Genomic DNA, 21,911 nt, shown 5'->3' with positions numbered 1-21,911 from the left:
TAATTTGATTGGCTGTTGTACTGACAGCACACCAGCTGACAGGAACAACACGCTGATAGACACAGACGAAGGAAATGAAAAATACGGAGCGCTCCCAAATAACTTTTTAAGCTTTGGGTTTTGGGGAAAGTAGCAAGTCATGTCAAGTCAAAAGGCTCAAGTCCAAGTGAAGTCACAAGTCATTGATGTTAAAGTCTAAGTCGAGTTGCAAGTCTCTTTACATTTTGTCAAGTCGAGTCTAAAGTCATCAAATTCATGACTCGAGTCTGACTCGAGTCCAAGTCATGTGACTCGAGTCCACACCTATGCATTTCGCCACCTTTTTATGTTAAATAGCCCTCAACTCTGTCTTATAGGCAAGCCATTGGGAGTCAGGCGCGCCATTTCGCCACCTTTTTATGTTATGTAGCCCTCAACTCTGTCTTATAGGCAAACCGTTCGAGTCAGGCGTGCCATTTCGCCACCTTTTTATGATAGGTAGCCCTCAACTCTGTCTTATAGGCAAGCCGTTCGAGTCAGGCGTGCCATTTTGCCCTTTTTTTTATTTGATGTAGCCCTCAACTCTGTTTTATAGGCATGCCGTTCGAGTCAGGCGCGCCATTTCGCCACCTTTTTAAATGATGTAGCCCTCAACTCTGTCTTATAGGCAAGCCGTTTGAGTCAGGCGCGCCATTTTGCCCTTTTTTTTATTTGATGTAGCCCTCAACTCTGTCTTATAGGCAGGGCCGTTCAAGTCAGGTGCGCCATTTCGCCACCTTTTTATGTTAAATAGCCCTCAACTCTGTCTTATAGGAAAGCCATTCAAGTCAGGCGCACCATTTCGCCACCTTTTTATGTTAAATAGCCCTCAACTCTGTCTTATAGGCAAGCCGTTCAAGTCAGGCGCGCCATTTCGCCACCTTTTTATGTTATGAAGCCCTCAACTCTGTCTTATAGGCATGCCGTTCGAGTCAGGCGCACCATTTTGCCACCTTTTTAAATGATGTAGCCCTCAACCCTGTCTTATAGGCAAGCCGTTCGAGTCAGGCGCGCCATTTTGCCCTTTTTTTATTTGTGTTAGCCCTCAACTCTGTCTTATAGGCAAGCCGTTCAAGTCAGGCGTGCCATTTCGCCACCTTTTTATGTTAAATAGCCCTCAACTCTGTCTTATAGGCAAGCCATTGGGAGTCAGGCGCGCCATTTCGCCACCTTTTTATGTTATGTAGCCCTCAACTCTGTCTTATAGGCAAACCGTTCGAGTCAGGCGTGCCATTTCGCCACCTTTTTATGATAGGTAGCCCTCAACTCTGTCTTATAGGCAAACCGTTCGAGTCAGGCGTGCCATTTCGCCACCTTTATATGATAGGTAGCCCTCAACTCTGTCTTATAGGCAAGCCGTTCGAGTCAGGCGTGCCATTTTGCCCTTTTTTTATTTGATGTAGCCCTCAACTCTGTCTCATAGGCAAGCCGCTCGAGTCAGGCGTGGCATGTGGCCACCTTTTTATGTTATGTAGCCCTCAACTCTGTCTTATAGGCAAGCCGTTCGAGTCAGGCGCGCCGTTTCGCCACCTTTTTATTTGATGTAGCCCTCAACTCTGTCTTATAGGCAAGCGGTTCGAGTCAGGCGCGCCATTTCGCGACCATTTACGGTAAGCCTCAACTCTGTCTTGTAGGCAAGACAATCAAATGTATTCAAGTGATATTTGACAACACACACACATTAACCAAGTAGGTAAACATGATATATTTTGCAAAGTTGTGGATGAATAATTAAAATGAGCTATTTTAGTGACGTGTTTACACTGGGAAATGTATGTTAAAGGTAAAAATATTTTGTGATAATTATCTAAAGGGCTTGACATTTAAAGATTTGTCCTCTGTGTGTAATTTGTTACATGTTTAAGTCCTGGCGTGTAGCAGATTGGTTGCTTGGTTTTGATTGATTGATTGCAACTTGTATTAGTAGATTGCACAGTACAGTACATATTCCGTACAATTGACCACTAAAAGGTAACACCCGAATAAGTATTTCAACTTGTTTAAGTCGGGGTCCACGTAAATCCATTCATGGTTACAGTATAACACAATAGTACTGGTAATAGCCCTGTGTCAGCGATGGCGTAAATATATGGCGTTGATCAGGGCTATTCAAGTGGTGGCCCCGCGGCCAAATTCGGCCCCCGAGTTCAGTTCAAAACTTTGGGAAACAAACATTTTTTGCAGCGAATTCCTAAAACTGGACCACTGTAAACACATTGTCAGGTTCTTGCATTGACAGTAGAACATTGCAAATGAAGTGAATTATTTGACTCATGTTATGTTCAACATATGGTGAATGTGTATATTCAACTTGGGGAAAGCGAACCACCAGGTTTAAGTAAATAATGGTTGAGTCCATAATAAATGAAGGAGCCTTAGTTGGACATTCGCATGTGGACTGGGTAAACTCTCTCACAAGAGGCAATACATTCAGACTCTGGAATGCAAAAGTGATAGCTCTATCCTGGAGGAGAGACTCCATGTCTATCTTCACGTCCACATTTAAGTTACAACTTATAGAGCTTGTTTTCCGGTCTCCTTACATGGTCAGGTTGTACTCTCCTGAATGAACACACACCCAGACAGAGACAGACGGAATATAAGACGGTGGTTCGGCTTCTCCAATTTAGGAGTGCCTCATTATTTTTTACTTGGCCTCTTCCAGGTACTGCAGTCCTGTATAAGGACGCTCGCTTGTAATAAAGCAACTTTTTGTTCAGCACAGTCTCTTTTGATCCAGCCGCACTGCCCAGGAGAAGGTGACAAGACTTCTTTACCTCAACTTTTTTAGTTATACTAGGTCCTTCCTCTTCATTTGGGCTATTCAACTGCGAGCCCAGTTCAAAACCTTGTGAGACTCATATGTCAGCAAATTCCTTCAAAACACGAGAGTGCTGTAATAGAGACGATCTTTGACTAGCTAGGGCTCCTGTAATTCTGACAAAATAAGACCAAAATCAATTGTCTACTGTAGAGGACATTGGTTCTCATGAATATACAAGATAAGAGTGAAGAACAAAAAATAAATAAACCTGTTTAGTAGCCTAGTGGTTACAGTGTCCGCTTGAGATCGGTAGGTTGTGAGTTCAAACCGCATACCAAAGACTATAAAAATGGGACCCATTACTTCCCAGCATTAAGGGTTGGAATTGGGGGTTAAATCACCAAAACGATTCCCAAGTCCGGCCACTGATGCTGCTCACTGCTCCCCTCACCTCCCAGGGGGTGGAACAAGGGGATGGGTCAAACGCAGAGAGTAATTTCACCACACCTAGTGTGTGTGTGACCATACTTGCCAACCCTCCCGAATTTTCTGGGAGACTCCCGAATTTCAGAGCCTCTCCCGAAAATCTCCCGAGACTAACCATTCTCCCGAATTTCTCCAGATTTCCAGCCGGACTTAAGGCACGCCCCCTCCAGGTCCGTGCGGACCTGAGTGAGGACAGCCTGTAGTCACGTCCGCTTTTTCTTCATATAAACAGCGTGCCGGCCCAGTCACGTTATAACATCTACGGCTTTTGGCGAGTGCACAACTGCACACACAACAAGTAGGAGACGAAGCAGAAGAACGAAGAAGAGACAGTCATGGCGACGGCGAGTGACAGAGAATAGAACGAGGATGGACAATTCAACTCTAAACTCACTCCTTTCCTGCAAATTAAATTTCACAGATGCTGCTCATACTTATGCTCCTTCAAAGGCTGTGCTACTGGCTGCAAAGCATTGCACTTTCAAATACAACAATGAGTAAAGGAGTGTTATGTGTGTGTGTATATGTGTAAATAAATGAACACTAGAATTCAAGTATTTATTTTATTTATAAATATATATATATATATATATCGCTAGAATTCACTGAAAGTCAAGTATTTATTTTATTTATATATATATATATAAGAAATACTTGAATTTCAGTGAATTCTAGCTATAAATATATTCCTCCCCCTTAAGCCCCCCCAAAATCTCCCGAATTCGGAGGTCCCAAGGTTGGCAAGTATGTGTGTGACTATCAGTGGTACTTTAACTTTAAAGGCAGAAGTCCGGTCTGTAGCTTTCTACAATTGTGGGCCCCCAAGACAAATTTAATTGAATACCCTGGTGTAGACTCTGTATTTTTTGTTTATTCCAGGACCCGTAACACAAATATAAACAATTCAAATGGGTTTTAATAGTTTTAAAGCAACTTTTTGCAGTTGACACCACACAATTACACAAGTGTTCTCATCGATGCATTCAGAGACATGGCTGGTATGTTAAGCGTTAGTGCAGAGAGGAGACTAACAAACTGGAATTGGGCATTGGTTACGACTTACTTCGCACTCCCAAACTGCAGGGTAACCTAACATTGGAATTACTTGCAAGGCGTATGCACAGACGCTAACGAGCCGCATCTAGCTGAGACCTAGTTTCAAAACACTTGTCACATGATTGACATGTTTTCATTGGTACATCTTAGCTGTAAATTAAAAAAAATAAACAGGTCCCTTTTACTGCTTTACATATAAGATTGCAGTATACAAAAAACATGACGCCCACATTAACCCTGAAAACATAGTCAAGTGTTTTGTTAGGATTTAGCCGAGAAAATGTAAATCTGCAATTAGTTGATTAAAGTGGATGATTAATGCCCATCACAGATTGAGGCCAGAAGCTGCCTCGCATCATCCATGACTTGCTGTTTCTAAATGGGAGGGAAACTGATTTGGGGTTTTTTTTCTCTCCTTGGTCCGCGCCGATGATGCTGATGACGCTAGTCAGACGAAGGCGCGAGCGCAGCTGGTGGCGCTCTGCCTCCGCTGAGCCCTAGCCCTGCTTCTGCTTCTTGAGGTAACGAGCACGCTGGGACAGGCCCATTCCCATCACGTGTCTGCTGAGGAGGTTGGCAGGGAGCAGAGCAGTACTCACCCAGCCCTGCAGAGGGGAAATTACACGGTCAGCTGGTGGCATTTACAAATAACAGATTAGTATTCATTAGGCGTTTGCAACCTACGAGAGGAACGACAGAAGCAAAAGGTGTTTTTTTTTCTGTCGAGAAACCTGGCTCATTATCAGACTTAACCAACGCAGGCCCTTTGTAAACGCTTCAAAAAGTTGGTGTTTAAAATTGCACTTGCAGATCAACTGAATTAAAGGCCTACAGAAATGACATTTGTTTATTCAAACGGGGATAGCAGATCCATTCTATGTGTCATACTTGATCATTTCGCAATATTGCCATATTTTTGCTGAAAGGATTTAGTAGAGAACATCGACGATAAAGTTCGCAACTTTTGGTCGCTGATAAAAAAAAATCCTTGCCTGTACCGGAAGTAGCGTGACGTCGCAGGTTGAAGAGCTCCTCACATTTTCCTATTGTTTACACCAGCAGCGAGAGCGATTCGGACCGAGAAAGCGACGATTACCCCATTAATTTGAACAGATGAAAGATGTGTGGATGAGGAACGTGAGAGTGAAGGACCTATCTTTTTTCGCTCTGACCGTAACTTAGGTACAAGGGCTCATTGGATTCCACACTTTCTCCTTTTTCTATTGTGGATCCCGGATTTGTATTTTAAACCACCTCGGATACTATATCCTCTTGAAAATGAGAGTCGAGAACGCGAAATGGACATTCACAGTGACTTATCTCCACGACAATACATCGGCGAAGCTCTTTAGCTGCGGAGCTAACGTAATAGCATCGTGCTTAAATGCAGATAGAAACAAAAGAAATAAGCCCCTGACTGGAAGGATAGACAGAAGATCAACAATACTACTATCAGGAGACACCGAACCAAACACTGGACCTGTAACTACACGGTTAATGCTGTGCCGCCTGTCGAAGCCTAGCAATGCTGTTGCTAACGACGCCATTGAAGCTAACTTAGCTACGGGACCTCGTCAGAGCTATGATAAAAATATTAGCGCTCCACCTACGCCAGCCCTCATCTGCTCATCAACACCCGTGCTCACCTGCGTTCCAGCGATCGACGGCGCGACGAAGGACTTCACCCAATCATCGATGCGGTCGGCGGCTAGCGTCGGATAGCGCGTCTGCTATCCAGCTCAAAGTCCTCCTGGTTGTGTTGCTGCAGCCAGCCGCTAATACACCGATCCCACCAACAGCTTTCTTCTTTGCAGTCTCCATTGTTCATTAAACAAATTGCTAAAGATTCACCAACACAGATGTCCAGAATACTGTGGAATTTTGCGATGAAAACAGAGCTGTTTGTATTGGGATACAATGTGTCCCAATACTTCCGTTTCAACCATTGACGTCACGCGCAAACGTCATCATACATAGACGTTTTCAACCGGAAGTTTAGCGGGAAATTTAAAATTACACTTTATAAGTTAACCCGGCCGTATTGGCATGTGTTGCAATGTTAAGATTTCATCATTGATATATAAACTATCAGACTGCGTGGTCGGTAGTAGTGGGTTTCAGTAGGCCTTTAAAGGCCTACTGAAACCCACTACTACCGACCACGCAGTCTGATAGTTTATATATCAATGATGAAATCTTAACATTATAACACATGCCAATACGGCCGGGTTAACTTATAAAGTGACATTTTAAATTTGCCGCTAAACTTCCGGTTCGAAACGCCTCTGCGGATGACGTATGCGCGTGACGTAGCCCGGCGAACACGGGTATGCCTTCCACATTGAAGCCGATACGAAAAAGCTCTGTTTTCATTTCATAATTCCACAGTATTCTGGACATCTGTGTTCGTGAATCTGTTTCAATCATGTTCATTGCATTATGGAGAAGGAAGCCAAGCAAGCAAAGAAGAAAGTTGTCGGTGCGAAATGGACGTATTTTTCGAACGTAGTCAGCCACAACAGTACACAGCCGGCGCTTCTTTGTTTACATTCCCGAAAGATGCAGTCAAGATGGAAGAACTCGGATAACAGAGACTCTAACCAGGAGGACTTTTGATTTGGATACACAGACGCCTGTAGAGAACTGGGACAACACAGACTCTTACCAGGATTACTTTGATTTGGATGACAAAGACGCAGACGTGCTACTGTGAGTATGCAGCTTTGGCTTTTTTTTGCGTATGTACGTAACTTTTTTTAAATATATAAGCTTTATGAACCTTGGGTTAGGTGAACGGTCTTTTGGGCTGAGTGATTGTGTGTGTTGATCATGTGTTTGAATTGTATTGGCGTGTTCTATGGAGCTAGGAGCTAGCAGAGGAGCTAGGAGCTAGCATAACACGTACCGTACCGTACGTGCGCGTCACGTACGTAACTTTTTAAAAATATATAAGCTTTATGAACCTTGGGTTAGGTGAACGGTCTTTTGGGCTGAGTGATTGTGTGTGTTGATCAGGTGTTTGAATTGTATTGGCGTGTTCTATGGAGCTAGGAGCTAGCAGAGGAGCTAGGAGCTAGCATAACAAACACGCAGGTGTTATTATGCAGGATTAATTTGTGGCATATTAAATATAAGCCTGGTTGTGTTGTGGCTAATAGAGTATATATATGTCTTGTGTTTATTTACTGTTGTAGTCATTCCCAGCTGAATATCAGGTACCGTGAGTATGCAGCCTTGGCTGCTAAACATTCGATAACTTGACCGTATGTGCGCGTCACGTACGTAACTTTTTAAAAATATATAAGCTTTATGAACCTTGGGTTAGGTAAACTGTCTTTTGGGCTGAGTGATTGTGTGTGTTGATCAGGTGTTTGAATTGTATTGGCGTGTTCTATGGAGCTAGGAGCTAGCAGAGGAGCTAGGAGCTAGCATAACAAACACGCAGGTGTTTTTATGCAGGATTAATTTGTGGCATATTAAATATAAGCCTGGTTGTGTTGTGGCTAATAGAGTATATATATGTCTTGTGTTTATTTACTGTTGTAGTCATTCCCAGCTGAATATCAGGTCACCCTCGGGTCTCACAGCATCTTCCCTATCTGAATAGCTTCAACTCCCCACTAGTCCTTCACTTGCACTTTACTCATCCACAAATCTTTCATCCTCGCTCAAATTAATGGGGAAATTGTCGCTTTCTCGGTCCGAATCTCTCTCACTTCATGCGGCCATCATTGTAAACAATAGGGAACTTTGCATATATGTTCAACTGACTACGTCACGCTACTTCCGGTAGGTGCAAGCCTTTTTTTTATCAGATACCAAAAGTTGCAATCTTTATCGTCGTTGTTCTATACTAAATCCTTTCAGCAAAAATATGGCAATATCGCGAAATGATCAAGTATGACACATAGAATAGATCTGCTATCCCCGTTTAAATAAAAAAAATTCATTTCAGTAGGCCTTTAAGATTAGTCCAAGTTGGATGCTCGCTAGTATAATGGCACCGGTGTAAACTAAATAATGCATATAGGTAATAAGTGCATGCAAATGAGCGGGAAGAAAGAGCACGTCTACTAGAAGTTTGGGATGTCACCATAGTTGGTACTTTTTGTCCCAGCGCTAATCAATAATCACTAAACTCAATAAAATAAAACAAAGTAAGGGATGATTTGTACGTTGAGGTAACCATGCACAGTAGGCCAATAAAACGGAATCCGCAGTTGAATGAATCCCGGGGACCCCAACAAGTCATAAAAATGAGGTCCCACAGTAAATTTTTGGGGTCCCACATTTTTTGTAGCCGTTTTGAAAACAAATGATATATGAGAATGCCTGCGTGATCGGGTTTACACAGCGGTTTTTACACACGCAATCGCAATGATTTAATTAATTTCATGCCAAATTGAAGAGGGAAGTTTGCCAAACATGTCAAATCACAGTATAACCTGCTATAAAGCCATGTTTTTTAGGGCAATCCCCAATAAGACGTCATATGGATGCGCACGCACACAGACACGCACAAAAAATACACACATAATGATGCTTTTTTTCGCCACACAACAAAGCGTTAATTGTGACAATCATTTGTACAAAAAAACGTAGGATTTAAATGATTAGGAAATTATCAGAGACAGAGCTTTTGCTAACAGACTGAACAACAAACAACACATAACTGCTATTAACAAACTCTCCACATCAGACCCTGACGAAATTACTTTTAAAAAGTAATTATAGTTAACAATTATTGAATTACTAACAGAATTACTCATTAATAAATGTAATCAATTTTTAGGGATGTGTATGTGTTGTTTACTTGAGACACATCATAGTGCAGTCTACATGTATCTCTAATGTTTGACTGCCATCTACTGGTCACACTTATCATTTCACCATGTACCAAATAAAATAGCTTTGAGGTGGGTATGCTCAACCAAAATTATTCCGTACATTAGGCGCACCGGGTTATAAGGCGCACTGTCGAGTTTTGAGGGAAAAAAAGGATTTCAAGTGCGCCTTATAGTCCGGAAAATACAGTACATGCCAATTTAATATTCAACTTTTAGCTAGACTTTTCAATCAGCGACTGATTAATAAAAAGTGAAACGTTATCAGGGGTCCATTGGTGACGCTACTTGTAATTTATGCATTTGAAAGGCACTCCACGTACCATGATGGCATGAGGCAGGTAGCCGTTGGTTTGGGTCTGGAGGCCCACGGTGTTGAGCTCTGCGGCGACGTAGCGCTCTGGACTTGGCTTGTCCAACGTGGCCCTTCGGATCTTACTCAGTTTCGTTGCAACAAAAAATGGCAGAACACTCTGGAGAAAGATGCGGGGGATACAATTCCAGTCAGTAGTGGACACACACTCGGTGAGAATGATTGTCATGTCATACCCTTAATGATGTAGTTGAACTGTTGATTATAAACATGATGATTTTTTTTTTTTAAGATTTTTAAAAAGATGCTTGAATTTTCTGTAATTCATACAATTGTACATGCAAGTTCAAATACTGTATAGACATACACGACAACAGTCTTCTGGCAAGTTATTTGGCCACTCTTTCTGACTGTTCATTTAATTTGGTTGTAAAATGTTCTGCTGGGTTGAGGTCAGGGCTTTGGGAAAGGAATTTCAGAAGCTTAATTTTAGCTTTTTTTCCATTACAACACCAGTTTTAATGTGTGTTCAGGATCGTGTTTTAAGAGCCAATTGTGTCCAAGTTGTTAGCATTGCATTATTGTTAAAAATGATTGTATTAACAACAAATCAAAATGAAGGAAGTACAATTACAATTCCAACTGATAATTTTGGTTTAAACTTCTCCGGAGCCAAAATGCTCCACAGTTAACATGTTAGCCCATTATGTAGCTATTAAACTCTACGGCCCTGAAACACCACATGGAATTTTTTTGCCCTCAAGTGACACAGATCTGCTTTATTTTGCCAGTCTAAACGCTCCGAAGTGCTTCAAATCTGATTTTTTTCGCAACAGATTCAGGCCCCATCAGGAGGTAGTTCAAATCCAATTGGAATCTGGTATTTTCAAATGTGACTTCATTTCTAAAACGCAATGTATGTGACTTTTTCGTCATCTTTAGGCGAGCTATGTCACTTGTGTGCGCCGGGAAAGACGCAGTTGCCAGCACAAATGGTCATTTCATCACAACACCCAGTTTTGGTGAGCAAAGTATATTTAGGACGACCAAAGTATTAGCACGTTAGCATTTTAACTCATTTTAAAGCTATAAAACTCAGTCGTTGTTACATAGTGATATTCTACAGACATTTAAACAAATTTAATAGCTATAAAACTAAAATTCATGGATATTGTTATTAGCGCTGTCTTGCATGAATGATAAGTATTAAAATATTAACATTTAAACTAATTTAATAGCTATAAAACTAAACTGTTACTTATTGTTATCATGCTTACATGGTAAGCGTCAACATGTTAACCAATTTTGTAACTATAAAACAAATTCATGGATATTATTACTTGACGCATTCTAACATACACTTTTTAGCATCTAAACTAATTTTCTAGCTATAAAACTAAAAGTCAGGGATATCATTGTTAGAGCTATCTTGCATCAATTATAATTATTAGCATATTAACATTTAAACTAATTGTATAGCTATGACTACGTCTCCCGGGTGGCCTGGGAACGCCTCGGGATCCCCCGGGAAGAGCTGGACGAAGTGGTTGGGGAGAGGGAAGTCTGGGCTTCCCTGCTTAGGCTGCTGCCCCCGCGACCCGACCTCGGATAAGTGGAAGAAGATGGATGGATGGATGGATGGATGTATAGCTATAAAACTAAAAGCCATAAATATTTTTATTTAGTGTTATAATGCTTACAAGATAAGTGTTAACATGTTAGCCAATTTTGTAGCTATAAAACTTTAAGTCACTTATTGTTACTAGGAGCTATCGCGCATACACTTTTTAGCATTTAAACAAATTTTATAGCTATAAAACTAAAATGAATGGATATTGTTATTAGCGCTAAGTATTTGCATTTTAACTAATTGTATAGCTATTAAACTAAAAATGATGGATATTGTTAGTGTTATCATGCTTACATGCTAAGTTTTAATTTGGTAGCTATAAAACTATTGTAACTTGCCGCCATCTCGCATACACTTTATAGCATTTTAACTAATTTTTAGCCATAAAAGTAAAAGTCATGGAGATTGTGACTTAAATCTGTTTTGTATACATACTAAGTGTTAGCCAGTTAGCTAATTTGGTTCCGATAAAACTAAAAGTCATGGATCGTGTTAGTAGTATTTTAGTCAATTTTAAAGCTATAAAACGAAAAATAATAAATATTGTTACAGTTCTTTCGACTTTTGGTGGAAAAGTACTTTGTTTCCAAATGTATTTACTAAATCCAAGTATTGAATATGGAGGAGAGATTTGTTTAATATAATTGTTACATGGCTCGAAGGAATTTCTCTGAATTGTAAATAATGTATTTCAAATTCAACATCCTGTGGGATGGAGCAGATTCCATTGAAATTCGTCAAATGAAGTAACATTCCAAATTTGCACAACCCAGATTGAAACTTGTGAAGAGGGTGAAACAACTTCTGACTGTATTGTTTAGTTTTTAGTAACACATTTCTAATCTTATGTCCTGCAATGGGGCTTCTCCTTTGGCTTGTCTAGAGCAGGTGTGTCTACCTGGATGATGATCCCCTTGCTCTTGTATTCAGCTTGCAGTCCTCGAGAGAAGAAGTCCACAAACGCCTAAAGAATACATGAGAAGAAAAAAAAACATGACAGAACATAATTCAGCATATTTTTTCAACATATTCCTACAATTGTTGAAGAATGTGCACAAAAAAAATGAATCACATCCGAATGACGATTCTTATTCATCCAGATTTTAAATCGATTTCCAAAAAAAAAAAAAAAAATTGGGTTACTAAGATTTTCAGGCCATCCCAATGCAAACACAAGGCACTTTTTTTCTTACAATTTGTGTTTTACCTGCTGCATGGCTTATCTGTGTACTTTTATCCATAGTTTTGTTTTTAGTAGTTACTAATCATTGTATTTTTCTTAAAGCACAGACCAGGAGGGGAAACCATAAATCATGATTTCATCATTGATATATAAACTATCAGACTGCGTGGTTGGTAGTAGTGGGTTTCAGTAGGCCTTTAATATAATGCCAATAAAACTTTTTATTGTATTCTAACCTAATCCTTGATTATGGCAGACTATATGTAAAATGGAAAACTGTAAATTGTTCTTTGAGTGCAATCAGAAAAGCCCAATGCGTTTAATGCCTTTTAATTTTTAACCATCTAAAATTGTTATTTGAATGCAATAGGAAACATATGTTTAATGTATTGTAAGATTTTCTGTTGAAATAAAGCCAACGTTTTTTGTAGTTCACTTTATTTTGAGAAGTATCAAAGTATCAATGTACACTTTGGTACCGGTACCAAATTATTGGTATCGGGACAACCCTAATGCATACTTGCCAACCCTCCCGTTTTTAGCGGGAGAATCCCAGTATTCAGCGCCTCTCCCGACAACCTCCCGGCAGAGATTTTCTCCCGACAAACTCCCGGTATTCAGCCGGAGCTGGAGGCCACGCCCCCTCAAGCTCAATGCGGACCTGAGACTGAGTGGGGACAGCCTGTTCTCACGTCCGCTTTCCCACAATATAAACAGCTTGCCTGCCCAATGACATCATAACATCTAGGGCTTTTAGAGAGTAGAGTGCACAACTGCGCGCACAACAAGGAGACGAAAGCAGAAGAACGAGGAAATTACAGACATGGCGACGCCGTCGACGAGCTAGATGAAGAAATACGCTTGCAAGTTCCAAAACGAATGGAAACAAGAATTTCAGTTCATCCAGGACAGTTCGAAGGGGAAGGTGTATGTTGCCTGTAAATATGTAGAACAGACTTCTCCATTGAACACGGTGGCCGAAATGATATACTCATCATGAACGGAGAAGTTAAACAGGACAATATATATATATATATATATATATATATATATATATATATATATAGCTAGAATTCACTGAAAGTCAAGTATTTCATACATATATACATATATATACATATATATACATATACATATATATACATATACATATACATATATATATATGAAATACTCAAGTTGGTGAATTCTAGCTGTAAATAACCACGCCCCCCGCCCCCACCCCCTACCCCCCACCTCCCGATATTGGAGGTCTCAAGGTTGGCAAGTATGCCCTAATGTGAGAGTCCAGTCCATTGGGAAGCCAACAGTCTTATTCCATGTAGACAAGGTTCTTGCTGAATTTATTCCACATACTGTGTTGGTATGCATAGAATAACTACATTAAATAGAGACGGTAGTACTTTGCAGAGATAGTATTGTGTTCTTAATAAAGTGTTCCTGTGTTGCCAAAAGCTGATGTTCCTGCCTTACTGAAAGAAGCAATAAACATAACACACAAATTGTCTCGCACAAAAGTGCGTTATTTCACCGCAAGGACTTGTCGGTGACGTCATTGCTGATGTCTGGCTCAGCCAAACCTGCTCTGCATGCAGCTGGTGAGTGAGAACAATACACTTGGTGGAATTTAGGGTTAAGACTCCATCTATCAACATCATGCATCAGCAAATTTTGATATCGGTGGTCACTATACAGAGTAGAAAAAAAAACTATTCCAGGATGCAATATAAGCGTTCGCGTGAAACAGGTAGCCACTATAGACAAGGTTTATAATAGGCATATGTCGATAACACATTTTGCTGGACGAAATATTGTACGACAAACTGTTGCCGATAAACAGAATTATTGTCAGCATTATTTTAAGACTAATTTAAGTATGAATAGTAATATGTAATCATAATTGTATAACAATAAAAATGCAAATAATCATTTCAAACTCAATAAATGTATTTCTCATAGGAATATTTTACCATTGTAATTGGAAGGTTATCTGAAATAAATAAAATAAAATAGAATAGAATATCTGTCAGCACGGTGGAACAGGGGTAGTGCATGTGCCTCACAATACAAAGGTCCTGAGAAGTCCTGAGTTCAATCCCGGGCTTGGGATTTTTCTGTGTGGAGTTTGCATGTTCTCCCCGTGACTGCGTGGGTTCCCTCCGGGTACTCCGGCTTCCACCCACCGCCAAAAAAAACATGCACCTGGGGATAGGTTGATTGGCAACACTAAATTGGCCCTAGTGTGTGAATGTTGTTTGTCTATCTGTGTTGGCCCTGTGATGAGGTGGCGACTTGTCCAGGGTGTACCCCGCCTTCCGCCCGATTGTAGCTGAGATAGGCTCCAGCACCCCCCGCGACCCCAAAAGGGACAAGCGGTAGAAAATGGATGGATCTCTGTCAGCAAAAATCACACTTAACAGGGAACTACACTTTTTTGGAATGTTGCCTGTTATTCACAATCCCTATGTAAGACAAGAACACATAGGTCTTTCTTTTTTTATGCATTTTAATTCGCAATAGACGGCAACTACTAGGTGGCTAACAATGCAACTAATGGGAGTACTCTATTGCACCCATAAAGCCTTCTAAAAACATTGAAAACTGCTAATAGTACTCTTTTTACATCTTGTGACCTGAATATTAACTAAGTATTAGCAATATTGTTGTTAGAAGCACTAATGTTAAGGAACTACTTTTAATGGCGCCATGATCACAGAGCGCTAACTAGCATGCAGCTACAGAATTTACATACATAGCTAGGCCTTGTAAATGATAAATATAATAAATGGGTTGTACTTGTATAGCGCTTTTCTACCTTCAAGGTACTCAAAGCGCTTTGACAGTATTTCCACATTTACCCATTCACACACACATTCACACACTGATGGCGGGAGCTGCCATGCAAGGCGTTAACCAGCAGCCATCAGAGGCAAAGGGTGAAGTGTCTTGCCCAAGGACACAACGGTTGTGTCTAGGAAGGTAGGTGGGACTCGCTAGAAAGATGTCCAGGCATCGAGAACTTGTCTCTGGCCCCCTGCCTGCGAGAGGCAATGATGAGAGATATAGCAGATTAGTCTCGCTTAACAAGTAGCTGGCTAGTTTTTGTAGACAACAGGGACTAATGTTTACTGATAATTGGCCCTCTTTCTGAGGCAAACCGGGCCTGTTGATTAGAAACGGCCTTCACCCTAACCAGGAAGGCGCCATCATCCTGTCTAGGAACATAGATTTTGTTTGAGTCACACTTGACTAACTACACTAGAGCAAGCCCAGTCACAGGCAATTACAGAGTCTGTTTGTCCGGGTGAGGAGTCAATTAAGCTGGAACTAACCAGCGCCATGCTGGAAAATGATTGCACACATAGTATTTCTCCTAGAATAATACACAACTCACATAATGTTTTTTTCTGCAGTGACTGTGCCAGAGGTGGACATGGGATCTGAACCGAGGATGTCGTTGTGGCTTGTGCAGCCTTTTGAGACACTCATGATTTAGGACTATATAAGTAAACATTGATTGATTGACATATTGCTGCTGCATCACCTCTGAGTTGGTGAAAGTTAATTCTAAATGATAAATCATGCCCCTCATTTGTATAGTAGAAGGCTGTGGCCATGCAACTTAGACCCGGCGAGAAGGACACGAAAATCAGCTCGTTTAAATCACTTTTTTGTTTTGTTTACCAGCCAGGATAAACATCCCGTCAGCATCCCAGAGAGAGCAGACGTTGTACAGTAAGTGATTGTGTTATTATGTTGGTAGTTTGTAATTCTTGTTTCGTAATTAGCAATACTGCGACTTGCTGGAGCTGCTTATCACTCAGTTTCTAAAACCTGTAGCTCATCCTCCTTATGTTCCTGGCTCAAAAATATAAGGTTCAGGATCATCATTTGTCCCAAAGTAGTCGTTTTTGGCTCTCATGAAATGTGTAATGATTAGTAGTATTGTTGTTGATGAAGGGAAAAGCAAACGTTGTGATAATCCTTAAAATGAGCAAAATTTGTAAATATTACATGTTATGAGTGTGCCTGTTACTACAGCACATACAGTATATACTTACAGCATGTTCATAAAACATTGTTGAAAGTTTTTGGATGCTTTTTAAAGCGATTTGTAGGCAGAAAAGAAAGACTCCTCATAGCTCTATTTTTATCTGACTTTTGCTAACGTTTATTTAGCGTGCATAAAAAAAAAAAAGTGCAGTTTTTCTTTAAATATCGAACATCTTGAGGTGCCATTTTTCCCCGGTTGGAAAACTGGGAAGGGGGCTTGTTTTTTTTGCCTGTGTCAGCCACCGTAAATTTGGCAAACTTTCTACTTTCATACTCGTTCGCCTGTGTTGACAGGCTAATCTTGCTCATTCGGTTTGAGGCCAAAATATTCCCAAAACAGCGCAATAATTTTTTTTCCTCTTAATTTGTTCTTACCTCGCGGTACTTCTCACCTGCGACAAGTAACACTCTAAAACTGCCCTTGTGTGCTGCAAATGCTAGCAGTCCTACCTCCACTCACAGAGACAAAGATGTTGTATAACTGACAACAAGGTTCACTTCATTCACTTAATTCTGCTATTGAATGAACACACAGGTGCTAAGAGCGATGAACAAAATGAACCCTCTTAGGAAGCAATGTTGGCAATGTATTAATGCCGGCAGAGTTATTGAGTTCATCTTCATTTATCGCTCGATTAATTGATTCATTATCAGCCCAGGCCTAGATTCGTGGCAGCTGTCGGCGAGTGGTCATCATAAACTGATGGCTGCAAACACAGGTCTGACCGTCAATTAGGGCTGCACAATAATAAAAAAAAATTTAAAAAAACAAATTGTGATTGTTATCTTCCCTAGACCGCGTGCAGCAGGGATAGCAAGCGATAGAAAATGGATGTATGGATGGATTTTTATCTCCAAAATTGCGATTGGTTTGCGTTTTTTATATTTTATACATATAAATGCAAAAAACTGAAAACGATTGAAGGAAGGCATCTTACTTTTAGAATGTCAATCAACATATTCTTCTCTCGAGGCGCCACACCATGAATTGATTTACGTGGACCCAGACTTAAACAAGTTGAAAAACTTATTCGGGTGTTACCATTTATTGGTCAATTGTACGGAATATGTATTGTACTGTGCAATCTACTAATAAAAGTTTAAATCAATCAATCAAAACACTTTAGAACAATATGCAATAATTTACTTTAAAAATGTTTACTTTATGCAGACCGACTCAGACCTTTTGTCTACATCATGCTCTTAAACTCAATAACTGATAAAAACTATACAATGTTTGTAATGTTATGTATTCATAATCCATAATAATAGAGCAAGTAACTATTTAAAATAATAACTTTTATTTCTCATTATTGTTTACCATTGTTCTGTAAATGGAAGATAAATAACGTTGTTATCCTAAATAAATAAACAAAATAATGAAATGGACTCATTTCTGTAAGCAAAAATTTACTTAAATTAATATTGAACATCTTAAAATAACTGATAAAAACTATACAATGTTCATAATGTTATGTATTCATAATCCATAATAGGGCAAGTAAATATTTAAAATAATATTAACTTTTGTTTCTCATTATTGTTCACCATTGTTTTGTAATTGGAAGATATATACATTTGTTATCCTAAATAAACAAAAAAATTAAATGGACTCATTTCTGTAAGCAAAAATTTAACTTAAATTAATATTGAACATCTTAAAAGTGCACTTTTTTCCCCAGCTTTGTTGCCATCACGTTATCACCGCATTCTCGCTCGTTCTCCATTGAAGCTGAAATATTACCACAACAAGACATTTGGCTTTGCAATCATGTTTTCCTACGAATGTTTGTTACTTCATGAAACTTCTCACTAGTGAGTTGCGAGGCTCTCAGTTCAAGCTTCCTTTGTGTGTAAAGCTGGCGGTCTCGCTCTCCGCCATCCGAGGCAAAGATTGGGCCGACTGCAAAGAGGACTCACTGCATTCAGTTAATTCTACTGTAAATAAACCCGCTGAGGTGTTCAGACAATGCACAGAGTGAGATCCCTTTCTCCCTGTTCGAAGCGAGAGACAAAGAAGCGCTAAACTCAACAGTTCTAATTGTTGAACATGTCACTCAAATGCCGGTGTGGTGCAGTTACGTTATTGTACTAATCAAAACCTCGATGTCGATTCATTTTGCAGCCCTACTGTCAATTGAACAAAAATGTTTGTGTGTATGCAGGGTCAACAGCTGTGAACTCCAACCAAGATTAATTGGAATTGACCCAGGTTGTGTATTTGATAGCATTGATTTTGCATGTGGCAAATCGTTAAGCCTTGGCACCGGTCTGCGCCGCCCTTTTATTTGAGAAATATTTATGTCCCTACAGACATAACCTCTTTGACGATGATGCAGTGGTCTGACATGTCCTCATTAATCACAATGTGGTATTATGATACATGTATGATCAACATTTGGATTTGAAGGCAATCTTTTCACCTTGGATGCAGAATAGACCGTAAGCAGAGGAACAGGATACATTCCACTGGCAGAAGAGATGTTGAGGATGGCGCCCTTCCTCCTAAAAAAACACACAACAGGCAACTCAACGTTAGCTCATGTTGTTTAATCTTTAACCACCTAAAACAAAACAATACATGAAGCCTACACAGGGTGAGGGACTTTCGGACAAAAGGGAGTCAAAACTCACCTTTCAGCCATTTGAGGCAGAACAAGGCGTGTCATCTGGGAACAAACAAACACATTAAAATGAGTAGGCTCTGGACATATTTGTGTCCATTTGCAATTGTGTGGGCTGTGTGCGGTAAGAGAAAAAATTATAGCTGAGAGCAGTTTGAAGATTCACTGAATGACATACAGTACATTTGGAGAGAACATATTGAGAGTGGGCAGATTGTTGCTCAGGGAACAACCAAACATGGAGTAGAGGAACAGGAAGTGACTTGGTGATTTGAGTGTTTGTTTGTGTTTACTATTAAGTCTGATTTACTTAATGCACACACCGTCAGTTATTACAAAAATAAAAATCTTTGCACATATTAGCCAAATCGAACAGAGGAGAGGGAAGCAGAGAAGGCCCTAGGGCCTTGGATTTTACAAACGATAAATCCAATCCAAACAGAAATAATTGATTTATGGAATTCATTTTATTATCGCCGGCTGATAATTATCAACTGATAATGGCAAGCATCACATCAATGGTTCCGGTAATAAATAAATCAAGCGATAAAAGGAGACGGTAATAATAAAGGCTGGGTTTGTGTTTATCGTTTGTCTCTTTGTTGTGGTTTATGCTGCTGCCTGGCTCCTTCTACCCTACGGTATGGTTGCAAATTGGTGATGTCATCATGCTGCGCGTGAGGCCTGTTATGTACAAAGAAAAGTATCATGGCGCAGCAGTCACCAGTGTGGGCTTTCTTTTACATGTCCGAAGAAGACATTTGACTCTTAGTTAAAGGCCTACTGAAATGAATTTTTTTTATTTAAACGGGGATAGCAGATCTATTCTATGTGTCATACTTGATCATTTCGCGATATTGCCATATTTTTGCTGAAAGGATTTAGTATAGAACAACGACGATAAAGATTGCAACTTTTGGTATCTGATAAAAAAAAGGCTTGCCCCTACCGGAAGTAGCGTGACGTAGTCAGTTGAACATATACGCAAAGTTCCCTATTGTTTACAATGATGGCCGCATGAAGTGAGAGAGATTCGGACCGAGAAAGCGACAATTTCCCCATTAATTTGAGCGAGGATGAAAGATTTGTGGATGAGTAAAGTGCAAGTGAAGGACTAGTGGGGAGTTGAAGCTATTCAGATAGGGAAGATGCTGTGAGAGCCGGGGGTGACCTGATATTCAGCTGGGAATGACTACAACAGTAAATAAACACAAGACATATATATACTCTATTAGCCACAACACAACCAGGCTTATATTTAATATGCCACAAATTAATCCGGCATAAAAACACCTGCGTGTTTGTTATGCTAGCTCCTAGCTCCTCTGCTAGCTCCTAGCTCCATAGAACACGCCAATACAATACAAACACCTGATCAACACACACAATCACTCAGCCCAAAAGACCGTTTACCTAACCCAAGGTTCATAAAGCTTATATATTTTTAAAAAGTTACGTACGTGACGCGCACATACGGTCAAGTTATCGAATGTTTAGCAGCCAAGGCTGCATACTCACGGTACCTGATATTCAGCTGGGAATGACTACAACAGTAAATAAACACAAGACATATATATACTCTATTAGCCACAACACAACCAGGCTTATATTTAATATGCCACAAATTAATCCTGCATAAAAACACCTGCGTGTTTGTTATGCTAGCTCCTAGCTCCTCTGCTAGCTCCTAGCTCCATAGAACACGCCAATACAATACAAACACCTGATCAACACACACAATCACTCAGCCCAAAAGACCGTTTACCTAACCCAAGGTTCATAAAGCTTATATATTTTTAAAAAGTTACGTACGTGACGCGCACATACGGTCAAGTTATCGAATGTTTAGCAGCCAAGGCTGCATACTCACGGTACCTGATATTCAGCTGGGAATGACTACAACAGTAAATAAACACAAGACATATATATACTCTATTAGCCACAACACAACCAGGCTTATATTTAATATGCCACAAATTAATCCTGCATAATAACACCTGCGTGTTTGTTATGCTAGCTCCTAGCTCCTCTGCTAGCTCCTAGCTCCATAGAACACGCCAATACAATTCAAACACATGATCAACACACACAATCACTCAGCCCAAAAGACCGTTCACCTAACCCAAGGTTCATAAAGCTTATATATTTTAAAAAAGTTACGTACATACGCAAAAAAAAGCCAAAGCTGCATACTCACAGTAGCACGTCTGCGTCTTTGTCATCCAAATCAAAGTAATCCTGGTAAGAGTCTGTGTTGTCCCAGTTCCCTACAGGCGTCTGTGTATCCAAATCAAAAGTCCTCCTGGTTAGAGTCTCTGTTATCCGAGTTCTTCCATCTTGACTGCATCTTTCGGGAATGTAAACAAAGAAGCGCCGGCTGTGTACTGTTGTGGCTGACTACGTTCGAAAAATACGTCCATTTCGCACCGACAACTTTCTTCTTTGCTTGCTTGGCTTCCTTCTCCATAATGCAATGAACATGATTGAAACAGATTCACGAACACAGATGTCCAGAATACTGTGGAATTATGAAATGAAAACAGAGCTTTTTCATATCGGCTTCAATGTGGAAGGCATACCCGTGTTCGCCGGGCTACGTCACACGCATACGTCATCCTCAGAGGCGTTTCGAACCGGAAGTTTAGCGGCAAATTTAAAATGTCACTTTATAAGTTAACCCGGCCGTATTGGCATGTGTTATAATGTTAAGATTTCATCATTGATATATAAACTATCAGACTGCGTGGTCGGTAGTAGTGGGTTTCAGTAGGCCTTTAACAAAACGTGTTCTGCGGAGACGAGCATCAACACATTTAGTCTAATAGGTCACCTTATAAATTCACTAACGTGAAGATTTATGGAAGCAGTACGAAGGTGCATGTGCTGTCAAGCCGAGACTTAATGCTAATAGCGGCGACCGCAGCAAAAGTAAAGCCAAAG

The 21,911-nt window shown here is 40.2% G+C and overlaps 1 protein-coding gene across 1 annotated transcript in view; it reads right to left on the bottom strand.

Moving 5' to 3' along the window:
* Nucleotides 1-4,166: 4,166 nt before the first annotated feature.
* Nucleotides 4,167-21,911, bottom strand: part of hsd17b12b (hydroxysteroid (17-beta) dehydrogenase 12b) — a 54,309-nt gene continuing 36,564 nt past the window's right edge. Inside the window, exons 7-11 of the mRNA XM_062069313.1 lie at nucleotides 18,982-19,016; nucleotides 18,771-18,852; nucleotides 12,010-12,075; nucleotides 9,492-9,641; nucleotides 4,167-4,929 (exon numbers count right to left, since the gene is read on the bottom strand). Coding sequence (XP_061925297.1) covers nucleotides 4,822-4,929; nucleotides 9,492-9,641; nucleotides 12,010-12,075; nucleotides 18,771-18,852; nucleotides 18,982-19,016 — 441 coding nt within the window. The 3' untranslated portion in view covers nucleotides 4,167-4,821. The remainder of the gene's footprint in view (nucleotides 4,930-9,491; nucleotides 9,642-12,009; nucleotides 12,076-18,770; nucleotides 18,853-18,981; nucleotides 19,017-21,911) is intronic.

Source organism: Entelurus aequoreus, linkage group LG02 (genome assembly GCF_033978785.1).
Source record: "Entelurus aequoreus isolate RoL-2023_Sb linkage group LG02, RoL_Eaeq_v1.1, whole genome shotgun sequence".
Classification (NCBI taxonomy): domain Eukaryota; kingdom Metazoa; phylum Chordata; class Actinopteri; order Syngnathiformes; family Syngnathidae; genus Entelurus; species Entelurus aequoreus.
The sequence above is the reverse complement of the archived record's forward strand: the minus strand, read 5'-3'. Positions and strand labels throughout refer to the sequence as shown.